The 20,639-nt window shown below is 44.0% G+C and overlaps 1 protein-coding gene across 1 annotated transcript in view; it reads right to left on the bottom strand.

The window, feature by feature from the left end:
- Window positions 1-1,388: 1,388 nt before the first annotated feature.
- grik3 (glutamate ionotropic receptor kainate type subunit 3) overlaps window positions 1,389-20,639 on the bottom strand; it is a 238,742-nt gene continuing 219,491 nt past the window's right edge. The window contains exons 13-18 of the mRNA XM_063199095.1: window positions 20,417-20,535; window positions 9,643-9,860; window positions 6,649-6,874; window positions 3,774-4,024; window positions 1,604-1,702; window positions 1,389-1,546 (exon numbers count right to left, since the gene is read on the bottom strand). Coding sequence (XP_063055165.1) covers window positions 1,445-1,546; window positions 1,604-1,702; window positions 3,774-4,024; window positions 6,649-6,874; window positions 9,643-9,860; window positions 20,417-20,535 — 1,015 coding nt within the window. The 3' untranslated portion in view covers window positions 1,389-1,444. The remainder of the gene's footprint in view (window positions 1,547-1,603; window positions 1,703-3,773; window positions 4,025-6,648; window positions 6,875-9,642; window positions 9,861-20,416; window positions 20,536-20,639) is intronic.

The following is a 20,639-nucleotide window of genomic DNA, read 5'->3' as shown; positions in this document are numbered from 1 at the left end:
GTGAGATGTCAACCCTGTTTATCTTGTGCATTCATTTCCTTGTCTTCAGGACGTCCTGGGCCAAGCCGTCTAGACCCCACTGATTGATAGGGAGATTGAGGGTTTTTCTTTCTTTCGTTCGCTCTTTATTCCTTTCTTTTTGCTTTCTTTATTTCTTTCTGTCTGTCTGTCTTTCTCTCTTTCTTCTTTTTTTTGGTAAGGGTGGGGGTAGCCAGTTGTGGGTAGTCAGTTCCAGACTTTGCCAAGGAGACATGCTTCATCACATGACCTGAACTCAATTCTTGGTCTGCTTGTCTGTCTGTCTGTCTGTCTGTCTGTCTGTCTGTCTGTCTGTCTGTCTGTCTGTCTGTCTGTCTGTCTGTCTGTCTGTCTGTCTGTCTGTCTGTCTGTCTGTCTGTCTCTTTCTTTCCGTCTCTTTGATTCATTTCAGTGTATGTCTGTTGATGACTGAAGTCTTACTTTCAGACCTCCCAGGTGATTTTTGCACAAAAATGTTTCAGTTTCCATGTCCGCATATTCACAATAGACATGGCTTTCATCGCTGTGTCGATGTCCACTGGCTCACATTGAGTGTCTGCTGCTTGTAGTTTTTCAACAGTGGAACAAAAAAATGCACCCAAAGCACTGTTTGAAACTGGTCTGATGTGCTGTGTTTGGCATCTTTAATATCCTAGCAAAACATCAACCAACCCCCAGCAGACACTCTCTAGTTCATTTTATTGCCATGCTTACAAAAAGCCACTTGTCTGCCCATATTCCACAAATTGAATGAAATGCCACTGTGTGTCTCTTTTTGTAAAGTATCTCTTTTGTGTTATTACTTTATTGACATGGGGAGTAGGGGAGGGTTTCTGTTATTTCAGTGGTTCCTCAATAGTTGTGTTGTCACTGGAGAAATCTGTCTCATACGTAAACATTGGACATTGGCTGCGGATTGGGCCTGTGTGTGGATATGTGTTCTTCGGTGATCTGTTTGTATTTTTTGTTCGTTGAGTTTGTTGGTGATCTTCCAAAGGTTACCATCTAGCAATTGACCCCTTGACCCATTGTCCTTCTTCTTCGCCACCGCCGCCGCCGTTGCCTTGACGTCACAGGAAGGACACAGAGCGGCCGCCCTCCCTCTCTCGGGTGGGGTAGAGTGGCTTGAGGATGTGGTCGGTGGAGCTCGAGTTGTTGATGGAGGTGGAGCCGCTGACGCTGCCGCTGCTGCTGCCGCCGTTCTGGCTGACGTGCTGCAGGGTGGAGGCGTGGTGCGTCAGCGTGAGCGTGTTGGCGGCCGGGTGGTTGCTGCTGCCACCGCCGCCGCTGCGGAGGTGCTCCCTGCGGCCCAGCGTGAAGGAGACAAAGCCCTCCGGCAGCGTTGCCGACGCGTAGTCCCTGGCGTCGCCCCCGGCAACGGTCGCCGCCCCCGGCACGTGACGGAGGTGACCGTCGCCGAGGCATGTCATGGAAACACGGGCGTCATCCCGGCGCTGCAGGCTGTCATGCTGTCCTTTCCGGGCAGGCGACGGTCGTTGGTGTAGGTGTACATGTTGATCACGTGCTGCTGACGGTCCGTCTTCAGCGAGGTGAGAGGAGGCAGCGACGGTGGCGGGGGGGACACCGGGAGGGAGGCCAGCGGCTGGTGAGGCTTGTGCCTCACACGTCTCTCGCAGGTGAACGACAGTCTGATCTCGTCCACCACCGCATTGCAGAAAGACCTCTTGAGAGGAATAAAAGGCCCCAGGGAGACATGGAGACACACAGGTCAAACAAGAAAGAGGTAGTAAGTACGACGCCATCATATTTACCTATCAAAAGCAACCATGTCAAATTAATAGCAGTGCGTAATTGTAGAAACACACACCAGAATGAATTGCACTATTACAGACAGGTAGTAAGTACGACATTGTAAGATTTAGCAATTAAATGCAACCATATTACAGTAATAGCAGTGGCGCAAAACTGTTAAAAAAAACACTAGCTTCAGTTTCTCTTTTTTGCAGAGGAAATACATATTTTGTATGACGGAACATTTAGACAGCAGCAACATTAGCAGATATAGAAAGTCACTCTCACTGTCCTCAATACCTCAAGCCACTGTTTCATTACAGATCAGCCTCTGGACCAACCTAAATTACATAATGTTCATATTGTCTTCTTTGCATTGTATTGTACAGTATATAGTGTGTGTGTGTGTGTGTGTGTGTGTGTGTGTGTGTGTGTGTGTGTGTGTGTGTGTGTGTGTGTGTGTGTGTGTGTGTGTGTGTGTGTGTGTGTGTGTCTGTGTGTGTGTGTGTGTGTGTGTGTGTGTGTGTGTGTGTGTGTGTGTGTGTGTGTGTGTGTGTGTGTGTGTGTGTGTGTGTGTGCACATGTGTTAGTACATGCATGCATGCATCTCTGATATCTGAAGGTATTAAGCTGAAGCTGAAGCTAAATTCTCAATGTAATTTTTAACTGGATCCCTTTCTTTCTGACAAACAGTAAAACACATCTTACACTTTGCAGTCTACACAAGGTCTCATGATGACACCAGTCAGACAGAGAGAGAGAGAGAGAGAGAGAGAGAGAGAGAGAGAGAGAGAGAGAGAGAGAGAGAGAGAGAGAGAGAGAGAGAGAGAGAGAGAGAGAGAGATCGTATTTTTATAGTTCACACCCATTCCGTCTAATTTCTTGCCCCCCCTTTCACATTCCTCATCTATCTAGCAGCAGTCCTCTTCCAAAGCAACAATAATGGCACTCTTTAGAGTCTGCGCACACAGCCTAAAAAAAAACACCTAAGTGGCAGCACTTAAGAGCCACGCTATCCTTGAAACAAGTTATTTTGACGGCTCCAAGGGCACTTGCTTATTGGAAATGAATCTCTGGTGTTCAGTGAGCCCTGGGACACTGAAATGTGTTTGGGAATGATGATGCAAACCAGGAGTAGAGAGGAGAAAAGACACATCAGAACATGGTACACAAGTCAAATAAGTGTGTAAAGCATTTCTTTTGGAAGCTTAGGAGAGGCTTAGAGATATGACATGCCAGTCATGGCTTTTGATGTTCTACATAAATATCGCTCTGTGGAAATAGCGAAAGGTATCTCTGGAACATCTGCTTGAAATGTCAAACAAACGTCATGTGTTGAAGTCTGCCGGCAGACTGCGACATGTGGGTAAGGCTTTGATTATGGCGTTCAAGCTTCTTTATCCTTTTAGAAGTTCAAATCCTGGCATATTACAGAAGCAAACAGTATTTCTTTTCAGGAAAAAAAGATGGTGACAGTCCACAACATCCAGGAATTTGCATTTTGAAAATTTCATCTCACTTCAACTGGCTCAGAATATTTTTTTTGTAAATGCTAACTTAAATGTCAGCGTTTGTTGGTATAAGCTATAACTTCCAATAATTTTAGGGGTTGTTTACTCACTGAAACTTTGGATCTTGCGTGGAAAAACACACAATCTAGAAATGGATGATTCTAAAACACTTGCCTGAGTGCACATTCCAGAATGTGTGTCTCAGTGCACCTTGTCCCCATGGGATCAATGAAGTAACTACTCTACTCAACTCTACCTTCCAAATTCATTCATTCAGGGATCTATAATATTCTGCATCTCAGAGACCAGGGGTGCATTTCTCGAAACCATAGTTGATAACTACATTAGCTACTTTGTTGTTTGCAATGCAATTTTCCATTGGCAACCACCCAAGTTGCTAACAAGCTAACAACTACGCTTTTGAGAAATGCACCCCATGTGTGGCTGTTAACACCAATATAAACCTGCACCGCGGAATGCATTGCCGCTCACCTGCTCCCGTTCCGCCGTCTTGCGCAGCTTGTAGATGAACTCGCCGATGGCCACGAAGACGGAGAGCACCAGGCCCGAGGCCAGCACGATGAAGATGCCCCCCAGGTTCTGGATGCTCATGGGGCCGGCCTCGTAGCGCGCCTCCTGCTGACAGTGGTCGCCGTTCCACCACTTCTCCTTCAGCACGTGCAGACGACCATCCTCCATGATACTCAGGATGGCGATGCTGATCTTGTCACGGTACGGTGAACCTGGGAGATGAGAGAGAGAGAGAGAGAGAGAGAGAGAGAGAGAGAGAGAGAGAGAGAGAGAGAGAGAGAGACAGAGAGAGAGACAGAGAGAGACGGGGGGAGAGTGGGGGAGAGAGAGAAAGGTAGGGAAGGAGAGAGAACGAGGTAGGGAAGGAGAGAGAGAGGGAGGTAGGGAAGGAGAGAGAAAGGGAGAGAAAGAGAAAGAGAGAGTGAGAGAGAGAAAGGCGGATGAGAGGGAGAGCGTAGAGCAGAGTTTGAGTGAGGTCAGCATAGCAACTGCAACACAAAGCAGCACAGTACAAAATGTCTGTTCCCCTACTGAACACCCAAATCCACCTCCCTCTGTATTGCATGCAGGAATCAGAACTGTTACTGTTGAGTGGATGAACTCAAAAGAGATGGAAAGAGGCCGAGATAAAAAAAGACATAGATTGAGACAAAAGAGAGAAAACTGGGAAGAGGGCAAAAAACAGAATAAGGGCGCGATCACACAGACCGCGGATTTCTGCCTACAATCTGTGATGCGCGTCCAGCTGATTAATCAGAAGTGACCACACCAAGCGCGGACCCACTGCCTATTTGAATGCGTTGACTAGGCAACGTAACGACTCAACTGTCACTAGCAACGTAGCCTAATCGATGGTGTTGTGTCGTTAAATGTTGTGAAAACATACACAAAATGCTTTGTCCATTCATCTATGTAAAATGAATAGAAGACGAGCTCTTTTCTTGCTCTCCTAACGTTGGATAGTGAATCTAATATGAATTTTGATAACGGTCTCCTATCGAACATCTGGACATCCGCAGCGGATTGTCCGCCTTGAGTTTAACTTTTTTCAACTCGATCCGACAGGCGCGGAGAGGCGGAGAATCCGCAACCCGCCTTGCGCTGATATTAGACGCGTAATCCGCTCATTTTCATTGACAAACAATAGAACACATCCGCCTCCTACTGTAAAATCTGCGGTCTGTGTGATCGCGCCCTTAGTAAAAGAATATGTGGACAGAAAAATGAGGGATGGAGGAGAGAGTGAAGTGGTGGTGGTGGAGAGAAAAACATATGGTCCACATGGATTCTGGTTAGTGCTGATTATTCTGATATCATAAAAAAATCACAGGGAAGACAAGCCTTTAATGAGAGACATAAACAGACCATTGGATACAGTAACCTCAACAAATGGCTACGCCAAACATTTGTGCATGCTCACTACGCCAGCACCTTCTGCAAAAGCAAAACATATGGCACCAGAGCGGGACGCGAGTGAGGCATGCATTACAAAGTCCATATGCTGAGCCATTAAGTGCTAATGGCCTTCAGAGGCCCTGTGGGTCTGGGAGACTGGGAGAGGCAAAACCACACAGTTACCCTCTAGCCCCTTTCCTCAGTGGTAAAGCGGAAAAGGTAGGCTATACAGGGTAAAGTAAAGTATTGTATACAGTATAGGCCAAAAGTTTGGACACATCTTCTCATTCAATGCATTCTCTTTATTTTCGTGGCTGTTGGACAACTGCTAGAATTGATATTTTTTGTTAAATATACAGTATGATTTTACACATGTTCATGGACAGTTTTGACGTCCTCTGCAAAAATGTACAAAGTACTGTGAATAGCCTCAAAAAAAAGAGAATGCATTGAATGAGACCAAACGTTTGGCCTATGCTGTACATATGGACCCAGTTTTTAACATCGGTGGGTGTATGTATGCTTGACACATCCTCAAGTACTCATTGAAAAGAGAATACATGCTATTATTCACACCTGCTGGTATTCTTGTGAAGTGTAAAGTGTGCTTTCCATACCATTTCCCTTCCCTTTCTACCTTCGCCCCAGAGCCTGTCTTCATGTCTTATATTTGGGGATTAAAAAGCAGGGACCTTTGTGGAGGATGACATTGGTCATCATAAAAAAGGCTGTTATTTCAAATGGTAAATAGTGGCAGACCACTTTCATACACTCTAAGGGCTATTCACTTACAAGGCAACCTCCCTTGGTTGTACCTTTCCTCAGAGGCGGACTTTCCATTAGGCAAACCTAGGCAATTGCCTAGGGCCCCGACCAAATCTGTCCTCCTTAAGGGCCCTCAACTGTCACACCAGTCGCGATAAAAACACACAAAATAAGATGGATCTTAATTTGTCACTTTTGTAAAATAGAAAGATTTTTTTTATGTCTACATAATGACTTTTGAGGTCCCCATGTTCATATTTCGCCTAGGGCCCCGAAACGGCTAGATCCGCCACTGCCTTTCCTTTAGCCCTTTCCTTACCATTTACTACCGTCTAAAAAAATAAATGTTTTTTATATCTCTAGATGAGATACATTATGTGAAAGTTGAAGAAATGGGCTCCAATGTCAAGTGCCTATGTTGCATATATATCACATCTGCATGACATTGGTGTTAACATGTGTTGCCTCAACAGACAAAGGTTCCCCAATGGTACTCCTGCACTGGCTACATATTAAACTGTACATGATGCAGTCTTTGCAAAGCAGTCTTTGTACTAAATCACTTGGCCTGAATCGATACGCCATGTGTCTGGTTGAAAATGTTAAGCAGCTACAATATCGTTCAATGGTTGAAAGCAACTTTTCGTTCTGTAGGCCTTGGGCTGAGGGATGATACCTTTGGGTGTGCCGATGCCGTAGCCTTTGCTGTCGATGAGGCCTCCCATCTTGGTGAGGTTGCAGTTGTGGCGCGTGATGTAGTCTATGGTGGTGGACTCCATCAGCAGGGCATAGTCCGACTTCAGCGCCCGCTGGATGCCATCCTCAATGGATTTCACCAGCGATGTGCTCTGGCGGCTGCTCATGAACGCCCACATCTTCTCAAAGGTTGTCACCTTTGACCTCTGTTCACGAACACATGCACACACACACACACATACAGGCACACACACACACACACACACGCACACGTACACATACACACACAAACACACACACACACACACACACACACACACACACACACACACACACACACACACACACACACACACACACACACACACACACACACACACACACACACACACACACACACACACACACACACACACACACACGCATACACGCGCACACACACACACACACAAACAGTGAAATGCGAGTGTAAGTATAGAGAGTATGTGGTTCAGGACACTTTACAAAACAGGAAAGTAGAATAGACTTGTTGTATTTCATTAATGAAAACACAACTTTTAAACAACACATGTCAAATAATGAACTGTAAACCATTGAACACAGCCAGTGTTTCCTCTATCCTGTTGACACTGACACGAAGAGCTTGTCACAACAAACAGTTGACAAGCATGTCCATTTTCTTTTTTCAGAAATACTTGTTTTTTTGGGTTAGGAGTACTTGTTCCCTTGCACCCATGGAACAGTTGATTTTGTAATACACCATCAGCAACACCCATGCTGTTGACAATGTCTCCTCAACCTTCAGTACCTGTTACCCTTTCAGTCACCTTTAAAGGCTATTCTTTACTCGTCGTCTGCTAGTATAATTGAAAGTGGATGAGAGTATTCTCTGCGCCTTGGACTGACAGAGTGAATAGCACACAGCCTGACATGTCTTCCAGTCACCTATTCAAACACTGTGCTCACTGTTCTTCTGCCAAGGCCAGCCACTAGATATATTTAACAGATATGATACAAAAAAATGTAAAAATACTAAAATAGACATAAAACATTAAACTCAAGATTACAAGGAATGATGTCAAGGGATAATGGTGGGGATTCTGCAATTCAACAGTGTAACACTTTATTTTCTTTAAAAATTGTATAAAATAGTCTGTCTCTCTTTAATGACAGCTGGGCTGTGTGACATTTCATGGCTTTTGCGTGCAGAGGTTGCACCCGATGCCATGGCTAATCTTAGATAATTACCAGCGTAGTCTTGTCTGGAGTATCTGAGGTGACATATGGGATGGAAACACTCCGTCAAGCGACACCGTCTCTCGCCTCACATTTGAAAGAATCGGAACACAGTGAATTAACCTCCCTCTCTCAGAGTGAGCCTTGAAAATGGCTCTCAGGATCTGTGAGAACGGTGACAACAAATCAGTTCCAGCTCACCTCTATGTTGATGTGTTCCAGTCCATCTATCCCTGTCTCTTTGTCTCTGTCTGCCTGCATGTCTGTCTGTCTGTCTGTCTGTCTGTCTGTCTGTCTGTCTGTCTGTCTGTCTGTCTGTCTGTCTGTCTGTCTGTCTGTCTGTCTGTCTGTCTGTCTGTCTGTCTGTCTGTCTCTCTGTCTGTCTCTCTGTCCTCCCACCTGTCTGTCTCTGTCTTTCTTTCAAACCCTCTCCCTTTGTCTTTTCCTCTCTATCACTCAGTCTTTGTCTGTCTTCATCCCTTCCTCTCTACAAACGAGAGGCGAGAGGCACTTGAGATGACAGGCTCAAACGGCGCTGTAATTACTGACACCTGCCTTTAAAATCTCATCATCTTTAGCGCTGCAATCAGGCGGGCAGAGTGAAATCAAGCCAGGAAAATAAGGACGCAAAGTCTCTCCTGGAACAGACAAACAATACGCTGTGATTTCGGTGTCGTCAGCGGAGACGACAGCTGCTCATTTGGGATGATAGTATATAATGCAATATGAAACGTCTTCAGGCATCACAATTGATTCCTTGGTTGAGGTGATCCTGAACAAACTGATGGAGTGGCATCAGAAAAGCCTTCTGCCCAGCACCAGTTCATCTACAACTGTTGTCACAGTAAATTCCCTCATGCGTGACCAATGTATTGCTTTAACCTAACCCCTTTGTGCAGAGCCTATATAATAACCTTTTTGATACCAGATTGTAAAGACAGAGTCTTCATCTGTTAATTAATGCTTTCAGTGATGTCATAGCAATGTTGTGATGTAGTGTTGAGGCTTATCCGCAAAGAGTGAACAGGCCCAACAGTGGGTCCATGGGCACAAAGAGGCTACTGGCTTGCCAGTCACAGCCTTCATAAGAGCCTTCGCTTTACCACGTTATCAGCCAAAATTCAAATTTAAAGGATTTTGTGAAGTCTGCACCACACATGAAACTTAAAATAATTCAATAATTTCCGAAAATAAAATGAGAATAAGAAAGAACGAGAAGACGAAATAAACCCTTGCGGGCAAGAGCTGAAAGTTTGAAATAGAAAATCATTACGATGGCATACTTCAAACGGCCTGTGGAGCCGAAGAGGCAGGAGTGCAGGAGACTTTGCGTTTGGGAATTAAGATCTAACTAGATAGGAGACTGTGTGCGGGGGAGTGATTTCCTTTTTTTTTTGTTTTCAGCACCATAGACGACATCTCACACAGATGTGAAGCAAGAAACGAGAGAAAGGATCCTATTAAAAACAACAAAAAATCTGTAAAATTGGAATGGAAGATAAATCAAAAGAAAGTTTTAATCCTTAATTCCTGTTTTAATAAAACTGACATTTTGCGATACTACCGCAGAATAGTAATTCGTCTTGTACCAACAGGCAAAGATTGTTTCATTACTGAACACAAAAATGCTCAAAAATATTTGTGCTTATAGATTTATCCCTAAAATAAAGTGTTACCAAATATTTATGTCTTTTTAAAGCAGGATTTCTAAAATTAATATATTTTGCAAAATACACACCTTGAAGAAAGTCATGGTGGCACCGTCCCGAACCACACCATACTCAATCTTGGTCTGCTTGGCCAGGTCATCAGCTGAGTCTACAGGTGCATCCATCCTCTCCACAGTGAGAAATGCTGCCAAGTTGGCCGTGTAGGAGGAGATAATGATGAGGGTGAAGAACCACCAGATTCCACCAATGATCCTCGTCGAAAGGGCCTTGGGCATCAGCTCTGAACCTGTGTAGAGACATGTGTCCATGTACATGGACAGCGATATCACATTACGTCACAGTAGTAGTGGGGCATAACAATTACAGTGCTTTTTTTGTTGTTAATTTGTTTGCAAGAATTGCCCCTTGAGTTTCCTTTCGATTCCTTTCCATTAGTTTTGGCTGTGTGATGACATCTTTTTTTCTTTCACAACTTTTGGGAATCTCCAATACATACTGACCATAGTAGGCACTCCTTGCACTGTGTAGTTCCCTGGGAGAAGGCAATGAAGAAAAATAACCATGATCAAATAATGATTCCACAACAGTGGTACCAAGAAATGGTTTGATTGACATACCTAATCACTATGCATATATAGTAGGAAATTAATGTGTAACATTTTGTAACCACATCGAGTACTACTGTACCCTTAGCTGTGCCTCCTATGCAAGTGATGAATTAAAAAGTAAATGGTAAAACAAATCAAATAGCACATCCAGAAATGCATAGGTTTCATAATAGAGTATTGGCCTTAGTTTAACATGTAACCTTTAAAAGCTTAATATTTACAAAGATGCATTTAAATATTGTTGTTCTGTTGGATGTATGTGTTTTATCAGGATCACCAATCTAAGCTCGAGGAAATATTTAGTGTATCATTGGGCCTGCAATGCAACCCATAATAGCAATAGTCAAACATTAGTGATAAAACTGTTTGGAAGATAAGGCGTTATGACCTTGGCATGGCAGGGGCCAAATGCTAACCACAACATACCCCATAGGATATGACTAACTGCTCATCAGTGAGGAACAAATGAATGGACATAACTTAAGAAGACTTGTTAAGACAGCCTTGAGCTCTTCCTCCCTCAAAAAAAGCAATGGATGCTAGCAAGTCTCTTTAGCCTGTCTATAAAGCCAACAGAACGCTAACAAAACAATGAGGGAAACAACTAAAACACTGGCTTGCAACAGAAAACAGAATTTCAAATAGGCTGGAGTTGCCAAAATGATTGTGGTAACGATAGCTGAAAAAAGAAGTACAGTAAGGTAGCGGGAATAAAACTATCCTGTTGCATTGCAACGAGACAAGGCCCAGCATCATCCAAAAAAGAAAAGCATAGCAGGGATTGTTGGCCACTAGTTTATTATTAACTTAGTAACACTTTATAACAATGATACAAAAAAAGCATTATAAAAACATAGTAAATAATTAACTAATGATGAACAAAACATCAACTATTTTTTGTAAATGAGTGGGAAATGTTATGTTAATATTTTATGGGTACGATTCTTTTATGAAGCATTTACTTTTCTTGTAAATTAAAAACAAATACTAAATTAAATGAAAGGGTTTGTAAAATTTTGAACATATCAAGATATAAAGCATTACCAAAACTTAATAAATAATAAAAACTTCAAAAGGAAAAAGTTTACCGCACACTTGTTTGACCTTTAGGCTCTTTTATTCAGAGTGAACAACGCGTTTCACATCTGTGCGTCATCAAGTTCGCTCAGACATTGACTGAACGAACCTGATGACGCACAGATGTGAAACGCGTTGTTCGCTCTGAATAAAAGAGCATAAAAGTCAAAGAAATGTGCGGTACATTTTTTCCTTTTGAAGTTTTGCACATTTTTGCGTTTACCAGCACCTAGAAGCTGTGCATGGATCTTTGAACTTTTGCAAATAACAAAACCATTTGATCATGTTTTGTTCATCATTGGTTAATTATTTACTAAGCCTTAATAGTGCTATTTATGCATTCATTATTATTGAGTGTTACCATTCAAGTGAATGAACAGTGTAAAAGGTAGTACCACCCCAATACAAAGGCTGTGCATATATAATTCAGTCATTGGAGTGCTGTGGAGAGTGCAAGAGGCAGGAGGCTATTCTCTACACTTGGACTTTGAGGGACAAAGAGTTTTAAAGAGTCTTTAATTGGCATTATTGCACAGCAGTAATACCTGAGAGGACGAGGGGTGGGCATTTTGGGCATGGATCAAGTTAATGGGGAAAAATGGAAAAATGCTGTGAGAATGCAGGATGCAGGGATCGGCAGGAGGGCTGTGCACTGCACTTGGATGGCGGTGCACTTGGAGGTCAAGGGCCGTTGTAGAAAGGAATTGTCCAAAGAACAAAGCAAAAACCACCCACAGTAAAAACATGTCCCAGAATTTGACAAATAAGGCACAGGGTGTTGTGCTGCACACTATACGCACTAACACACACGCACGCACGCACGCACGCACGCACGCACGCACGCGCACACACACACACACACACACACACACACACACACACACACACACACACACACACACACACACACACACACACACACACACACACACACACACACACACACACACACACACACACACACACACACACACACACACACACACACACAAGCTAACAGAGGTTATGTTATGGCTCAGAGGTGTATTAAATAGAGTTTAACAAATGCACACACTCACAGTTTGTTCTCACGTCTTTCAGAGAAACTTTTACACATCCCTTTCATACTAGCTGATTAGACAGATCTGCTGATGTCTGTGTTTCAGTAGTACAGAGAAAAACTTAATCCCCAACTCTCCTCAGGTGTGAAGGACATAATACTGTATAACTAGGGAGGAATATTGAACACAGCACGTTCACAACGCGGAAGAAGAAGACACAAACAAATATGAACTGGATCCTGAACAAAAAATGAATTCTCAAAAGCAAATTCAAAGTCTTTGTGATATTTGAACACAGAAGCATAAAATGTACTTGACGTCTTGAGCTATGTCTTGAAACATGTCTTGAGGCTCAGCTTTGCACATCAAAGACATGCCAGTCTGCCATATGGAGCCTCCTAGTCCACTCCCAAAAACAACATTGTCATGGTGATATGTGCCTGAGGTATCATTACCACAACGCTGCTTGTAAAAAAAAAAAAAAAATGAGGGCCTGGTGCATTTTCAAATAGGAAACTCATTTTATTTGGGTTCATATAAAGTCCCAAATGCACCATTTTGCAGGCTATATTACTCAGCTATGTCTTGCATTTATTACAAAATAAACATCCATCTTGTTTATGCACCATATGGTCATGAAAGTTACAGTTGCCTTGTGAAAATCATCATGTGTAAGTCAACATGTGCTTGTTAGTGATTGATTCATTAAGTGTTCCTGCTGTCATTTTTTTCTAAAAACTTTCTAACTTCCAAAACAGAAGCATACTAGAGTGTAGAAGAGCAAACTTGACATCGCAAGTTAACATGACATCAAGTGGACACTTCAGACCTCTACGAAAAGTTAACTTAGCTTTTAACTTTTCCTCTACCAACCCCCAGGTGAGCTCCTCTGGGATAGGGGACCCTGGCAGAACACGTTAGCCTGGCTCTTGCTAGATTTGAGTAGCTCTGCACAGCTCCGCAATGTGCTCTACGTACTACACACTGGTCCTGGTCCTATAGGATTGGTAAGTTCTCTGGCCAGTAATTGGTCGATACAATTGTTGTTCAATAACAATGGTGGTTTGCATCTTGTCATGGAGTAATGGGGCAACTGTGTTAAGTCTACATACTGAGAATGGTTTTGAGGGATTTTTTCGGTGGCAAGGATGGACAAAACCTCACCTTTAAACTTTTCAAATATTCCCTCTACCAACCCAGAAGGTGAGCTCCTCTGGGAACCATACGGGACCCTGGCGGAGCTCTCCACACTGCCCTGACAGTGCTAGTGTAACTGAGGTCAGCCAGCTCAGTGATCAAACTCGCATCCACTCTGCAAACTCTGTGACCTCTCAGCACACTTTGGGAAGGTCCACAAATGTTCTACCACCAAACACTTGCTCCTACTCTTACTAAGTGTTAAAATAACACCCCAAAATATGCTATACTGTTTCTCAGCACAGTCAGCAACATGATTTGTACAATAGCCTATGTGCCTTACAGGATTTGTATCACTGTTTTTCTTATATCGTTGCATAATGCCTGGGGCTGGTTTTGTAAATGATCTCAGGGTGTGAAAACTTAATGCACTATTGTAACAAAGCACTCCTCATGCACATACTTATAAAACACTGCAGGGATTATAGTGAAAAATCACACTCCACAAGATATTTCTTCTACCATATTATTGCACAAATATATTTAAAGCCCCCTCTCTCTCTCTCTCTGCCTCTGTCTCTCTCTCTCCCTCTCTCTGTTCTACATTCCCTTTCTTTCTCCCTGCTCTTCATCGCTTACTTATTTTTCTTCCCACTTCTCCTCTTGCCTCTTTCTCTCCATGTCTCGCTTCCTCTGTACCCTGCGTATATTTCTCCCGACCCGCACTCTCTCTCTCCTGCCTCTGCCTCTCCCACCTCTCCCTCCCATTTCTCCTTCCCTCTCAATAAAGCTGTAGGTAAATGCAGCTTATCGCCGTGGCACCGGGCATACATCATACCCCTAATAACGACATAATCAATACGCACACCGTGGCAAGCCACTCCCCACCCAACACCCCCCACCCAGCAACCCAGCAACCCAGCACACCACCCGCAACCCCATTCACATGGTGACATTGTGCTTTCTGAAGGCGAGCACATTTAAACAAGCGGCCGTGGTGTGTCTGGAGTGCTGACTCCAAACATCTGCTCGTCAGCATAAGCAAATGGGCCCGTGTGTGTGTGTGTGTGTGTGTGTGTGTGTGTGTGTGTGTGTGTGTGTGTGTGTGTGTGTGTGTGTGTGTGTGTGTGTGTGTGTGTGTGTGTGTGTGTGTGTGTGTGTGTGTGTGTGTCTGAGTGTGTCTGAGTGAGTGAGAGAGAGAGAGGGGGGGGGGGGGGGGGGGGAGAGAGGAGAGAGAGAGAGAGAGAGAGAGAGAGAGAGAGAGAGAGAGAGAGAGAGAGAGAGAGAGAGAGATACACTTGCTGAATATCTGCAACATGAAAACAATAAGCACAGCGGAAGCATCTAGAAAGATACAGGTACACACTAGCATTCATTATTCATTACGATTGGTTTTTAAATGGCGTAGCTTAAAGTCTGGTGTTTTTAATCTGTTTGGCCACAGAACTCAACATCCCAGCAGGATGGCACAGTGCCAGAGAGAAAAAGAGAGCGAGAGAGAAAGAGATAGAGAGAGAGAGAATGCTGTATCGTGGTACCAAAGCTGCAGGCCGGCAAGGGATGCTTGCATGTTCAACAGTGCTTCACACAACCATGTAATGCCACTGGCAGTACCAACAAAGCTGCTGAAAACGAAATAAAAATGACGTACTGGCAATTCATTATGCCAATGGTGCTGCAGCGTGTTGTATTATACAGCATGCATTCAAGACAATGTATACACGCGTGCACATGTGCGCACGCACACACACACACATACACACACACATACACACACACACACAAACACACACACACACACACAGTAAACACACACAAATATGCATACAGGCACGCAGGCACACACACACGCACGCACGCACGCACGCACGCACGCACGCACGCACACACGCACACACGCACACACGCACACACGCACACACGCACACACACACACACACACACACACACACACACACACACACACACACACACACAAGAAAGCCAGAGCGAGCTCTTCACATCCATCCCATTCCTCAGCTCTGGGCACACAATCTACGACAAAAATCCACTTCGACACACTGAAAGATTAAACGTGAACTGCCCCGGCAATATACTAGCTAGATGTAGCCACATTAGCATTTTAATAAAGCTCTTTTGCTTGCTTGCCCAGGGCTGCAAAACGGTTCGCCTTGGGAGTTGTCGGGCTGGGCCCTGTATGCAAACATCATAAGCACTTCTGCACTGTTTAAAGTTTACACGGAGAGAGCCGGGGTTGAGCGATGAGGTTGATCCTGACAGCCCTGGAAATAGGAGAAGACGCTTTTGGTGTGTTATGTGCGTGCGTGCGTGCTTGCGTGCGTGCTTGCGTGCGTGCTTGCGTGCGTGCGTGCGTGTGTTCTTGCGTTTGTGCGTACATGTGTCTGTGCGGGTGTGTGAGCATGTGTGTGTGTACATGAATCATTTTGAGAGTGTGTGTGAAGGCTTGTGTGCGTATGCATGTGTGTGGATGAGCGCATAGCTCAGCAGTCAGCAGGGCGGTAGCTAGCCTACACTAATGGTAACACAGGCCTGCACGAGGATGACGGTTACATGGCACTATTCAGACATGCCGCTATTCAGACATTGATGTCTATTGTCTGCATACCAGCACGAGAGTACACGCAGTTACCCTAACCCTAAGCCTGACTCTGATCCTGACCCTAACCCTAACCCTAACCCTAACCCTTCTGCATATGTGGTGTCTGAATAGCGATATGTCTGAATACCTGTATGTCTGAATAGCGCTTGCCCCGTGGGGAGGACGGCCTCGTCTGTGGGTTCACATCACCTTGCATTAGTCGCTTGGGCGGCCACATGTTACACCAATGAGGGTTTAGAGCATGATTTGAGAAACGTATGATGGAAAATATACATACCCATTGTATACAGTATGAGTAATTATGTATAGGACATGCTAGCTTACCACATGGCCACTGGCTAGCCATGCCCTTTGACATTGAACAGCCAGAATAATTTTAACATAATTTGTAAAATGTGCCCTCTGCCATGTCACGTCACATGTACAGTAGAGGCCACTTACTTGTCCCTGTTCCATGTGCATACTATGCTAGCCTGGGCGAAAGCGACTGTTGACTCCGTCAAACAGTCTGGCAAAAGCCAAGAGGAATCTGTCTCTGTGGAGGGTGGCAGATGGTCTGATCTTACTCTGCCTGCCATTTAAATTCATCTGAGTTCCGAATTCAAATTAAAACCCATATTGTGCTTCATTAGCATGACTGTTACAATATAGCGTCGGAAAAGCATACAAATAACAAAACAAAAGTGTGAATATAGTTACCTTAACCAATCAGCAACGGACTTCGCGGGTGAGTTCTGCGTCACCACTCTCAACTGTTTGCTGATTGGCCACACACTGAGAGAACCGAGCTTGAGGCTTTTGCCAGACGATGTGCGGAGCCAAAATCTTTGGGTGGAGTATGGCGTCGCCAGGCTAATACTATGCATCTTCCATGAGACAAAGATTATGTAAACTACTTGACACCTTAATTTCTCCCCCGGGATCAATAAAGTTACTCTACTCTACTACTCTACTCAATGTGCTCCTGGCAGGACCTTGCAAAAAGCAATCATGGTGCAGTCAAGGAAACACACTCACACACTGGTTGACAGACATGGTGAAGTATTTTCCCCCACAAACCCAGTGGTAAGCTTGTGTGTGTGTGTGTGTGTGTGTGTGTGTGTGTGTGTGTGTGTGTGTGTGTGTGTGTGTGTGTGTGTGTGTGTGTGTGTGTGTGTGTGTGAGTGTGTGTGTGCAGGACACTACTCTGTATAGCATTTCCTCATCCTACCTGGCAAATACCCACCTCAAAAAACAGCACTACTGTAGGCCCAGCCCATCTCCATTGATCTCCCCCCGTCCTCCTCAAGCATTTCAATACTGTAGATTGAGACCTTCGCCCCTCCTACAGCACTCCCTCTCCTCTCCCTCTGTGGCCAAATGTATTCAAATGTACAGTATGTTTCAGAGAGTAAATTTGCATTGCTTGCAAGATTACAAAGTGGAACCTGACATTTTTTCAAATATCCCAAAATGCCGCCGTGATTTAAGACAATTTCAGATGGAGCACGATATGGCTAATTTGTCTAATTTGTCTGATGCTTATTTTTCAAATATCAATTCAGAAACCATTAACTGTAGGAACATATGACTATTTACTAGACACACTATCAGCCATGATGATTTTGAATTTCATATCATTTTACGTTTCAGTAAGCACATTGGGTATGCTTACAGCACAGTGAATTTTGCAAAGCTAATTCAACACTTTCAGAGTTGTGAATTTAACACTTTATTAACAATAGTTAACTCTTTGTGGTGAGTCTACTCCCTAGGTGTCCAATTCACACAGCAAAATGCATTGTGTGCTAATTGAACAACACAATTAACATTTATTTTGCTAACCAAACACCAGAAATAGCCATGCCATCAGTTCGAATTCGATTCGTCATTACTCATTGAACAAATTGCACAACACAAGTGAGACATCTCAACAAGTGCAACTCGGGCTAATTACAGGAAAGAAAATCCAATGCTCAATGACACACCAACCTCACCTCACTCATCAACAAAAGACTGTTTTCCTGTTAATATAATATATTCAACTTCAATTATTTCCATTGTTTATACAGAACTTAGAAAAACGTTTTTTTTTTCATCTGCAGTGACCACCACAAAATAGAAACTATACTCTCTTTCACTAGCATGGCCTTCATGTCTCTGGCTTCAATGATGCGGAGAGTTGGAAGGCACTGCTAAAGAATTGATGTGACTACACTTGAGAGGCAAAAGGGTTAGCCGCTGCTCTCTCGATCTCGCCAAGATCATATTATTTGCAATGGGAAGATTGCCAGCAGTGCTCCATGGACAGGTGCTGATGCTGTGTTATATAAAAAAGTTGGGCTTCCTATTTAGCCTCGTAAATGTCAAGGGATGCCTATACCGCTACGTTAATGAACAGAGTCGCAGTCAAAATGAACATCTTAATCAAACCACGTGATCACAAAACATAGAAAACGGATGTATATTTTATGAATGCTTTTCTCATTACTTTCCAATTACATCAATCTCACAGTGATACAATGAATCATATTTGCCATTCATTGTTACAATGGGACAGATGGATGTCGAACGGATGCCATTCTGACAAAAATGACAGCCAGACTGGAATATCAGCGATGGAGAGATTTCGAATCAAAAAAATAAAAAATGAGAGAATGATGGCCTAGTGCTGAAACACTGTCATTCCCTGGACATGTTATTATAAAAAGGAACGAGAGGAGGATTGTTTATAGTTTATGTGTCGCCTATCTTGAATCACAACCAATGACAAGCATCATTCTGGGAGTTGGGCGCACCTGCTGTTTATAAATCTGTAAAAATGACACCACTAGCAATGGCAGCGAGCCTCCTATGAAGTTTGTGTCTGTACATAAAAGAGGACTATAGGAGCCCTTCGAAAACTACAAGCAACACAGCATCACGTCAGCCCATAGAGGTAAAAGGCATGCTCTCCCTCCTGCATCTCTGGACTTTGATCCATGCCACCAACTCTTGGCCCAGACATGAAAGCGAGGTCCCTGGCGGGGCACAGGCACAGACATGCTCCAGTTTATAAGGAAACAAAAGCACTGACAGAGGGAGAGAGAGAGAGAGAGAGAGAGAGAGAGAGAGAGAGAGAGAGAGAGAGAGAGAGAGAGAGAGAGAGACAGAGACAGAGACAGAGAGACAGACAGAGAGACAGAGAGAGACATAGAGAGAGAGAGAGAGAGAGAGAGAGAGACAGAGAGACAGAGAGAGAGAGAGAGACGGAGAGAGAGAGAGAGAGAGAGAGAGAGAGAGAGAGAGAGAGACATAGACAGAGAGAGAGAGAGAGAGAGAGAGAGAGAGAGAGAGAGAGAGAGAGAGAGAGAGAGAGAGATGAAGGTATATGACAGAGCAAAAGAGGGAGGCGCATAGCGACAAAGAGAATGACATAGCACAAGAGAAAAGGAGAGTAAGGAGAGAGAGCATTGAGCTAGGGAGAGAGAGAGGGATAGAGACAAAAAGAGAAGGGGAGCTGAGAGATGGAGCGAGAGAGAAAGAAAGAAAACAGCACCTCCACTGACATGTCTTCCCTCCCACCGAGCAAGAGGGTGACAGGTGCCTGACACCTTTCGCTCCACCACAATGACAATATCATCTTTTGTCACGGAAGCCTTAGTTTCACTTGCTCGTGACAGACGGCGTTTGTAAAAGAAAGAGAGACAGACAAAAAGAAACGGAAGACTGGCTTAAAAAAAAGAAAAGGAAGGCTGGCTTAAAAAACAGGCACAGAATAGAAAAACCTTGTAGCTGTCAATAAATGGGTTTTGGAGACGGCACAGATGTTATTCTGGTGAGACAGAGAGGCAGAGAGAGAGAGAGAGAGAGAGAGAGAGAGAGAGAGAGAGAGAGAGAGAGAGAGAGAGAGAGAGAATGAAGATGAACAAGGGGATGATGTAGCAATAGAAACAATGAAAGGGGAGCCAATGACAAGAAACAGAGCAAAGTGATCAGAGAGGAAAAAAAGAGAGGAAAAAAAGATGTTAAAACATAGAAATGCACTGATAGAGTGCAGACCTCCGCCATTTTTTCCAAGTCTTTCTGTCTTGTTTTTGTGGAGTTAGAAACTGAAATCCCACAGCTGTGAAGAATCATTTTAAAAATTCCTGGTCCCGCATCGTGATCCTGATCACCACTAAAATTGAACCACTTGTTCCTTTGGTCATTTCCAACAACTCCACAAAATGTCATCAAAATCCGTGCCCAACTTTTTTAAATTATCCTGCTGACAAACAAACAAACAGACAAACAAACCAACACTACCGAAAACATAATCTCCTTGGCGGAGGTAACAAAGACAGAGAAAATGAGGGCAATCGAGAGGGTGGAGAGGGTATACTCTGGTTCTGGTCCATACCTTGTTGCATGAGAGAGCCAACTCCAAACCAGAAGCTGTTGAGGAGGGTGAAGTTGTTTTCCACCACGTCAGAGCCGGGGTTGCAGGGGTGAGCATCGTACCATTCATACGGGCTAAACCTACAGAGCCAAAACACAAACACACCAGCACAGGTAAGGACAACAGGGTTAATGTGAAAAGAATAGCAAGAGAGAGAGAGAGAGAGAGAGAGAGAGAGAGAGAG

This window comes from Engraulis encrasicolus, chromosome 5 (genome assembly GCF_034702125.1).
Source record: "Engraulis encrasicolus isolate BLACKSEA-1 chromosome 5, IST_EnEncr_1.0, whole genome shotgun sequence".
NCBI classification, from domain to species: Eukaryota; Metazoa; Chordata; class Actinopteri; order Clupeiformes; family Engraulidae; genus Engraulis; species Engraulis encrasicolus.
This window is presented reverse-complemented; position numbering and strand designations above follow the sequence as displayed.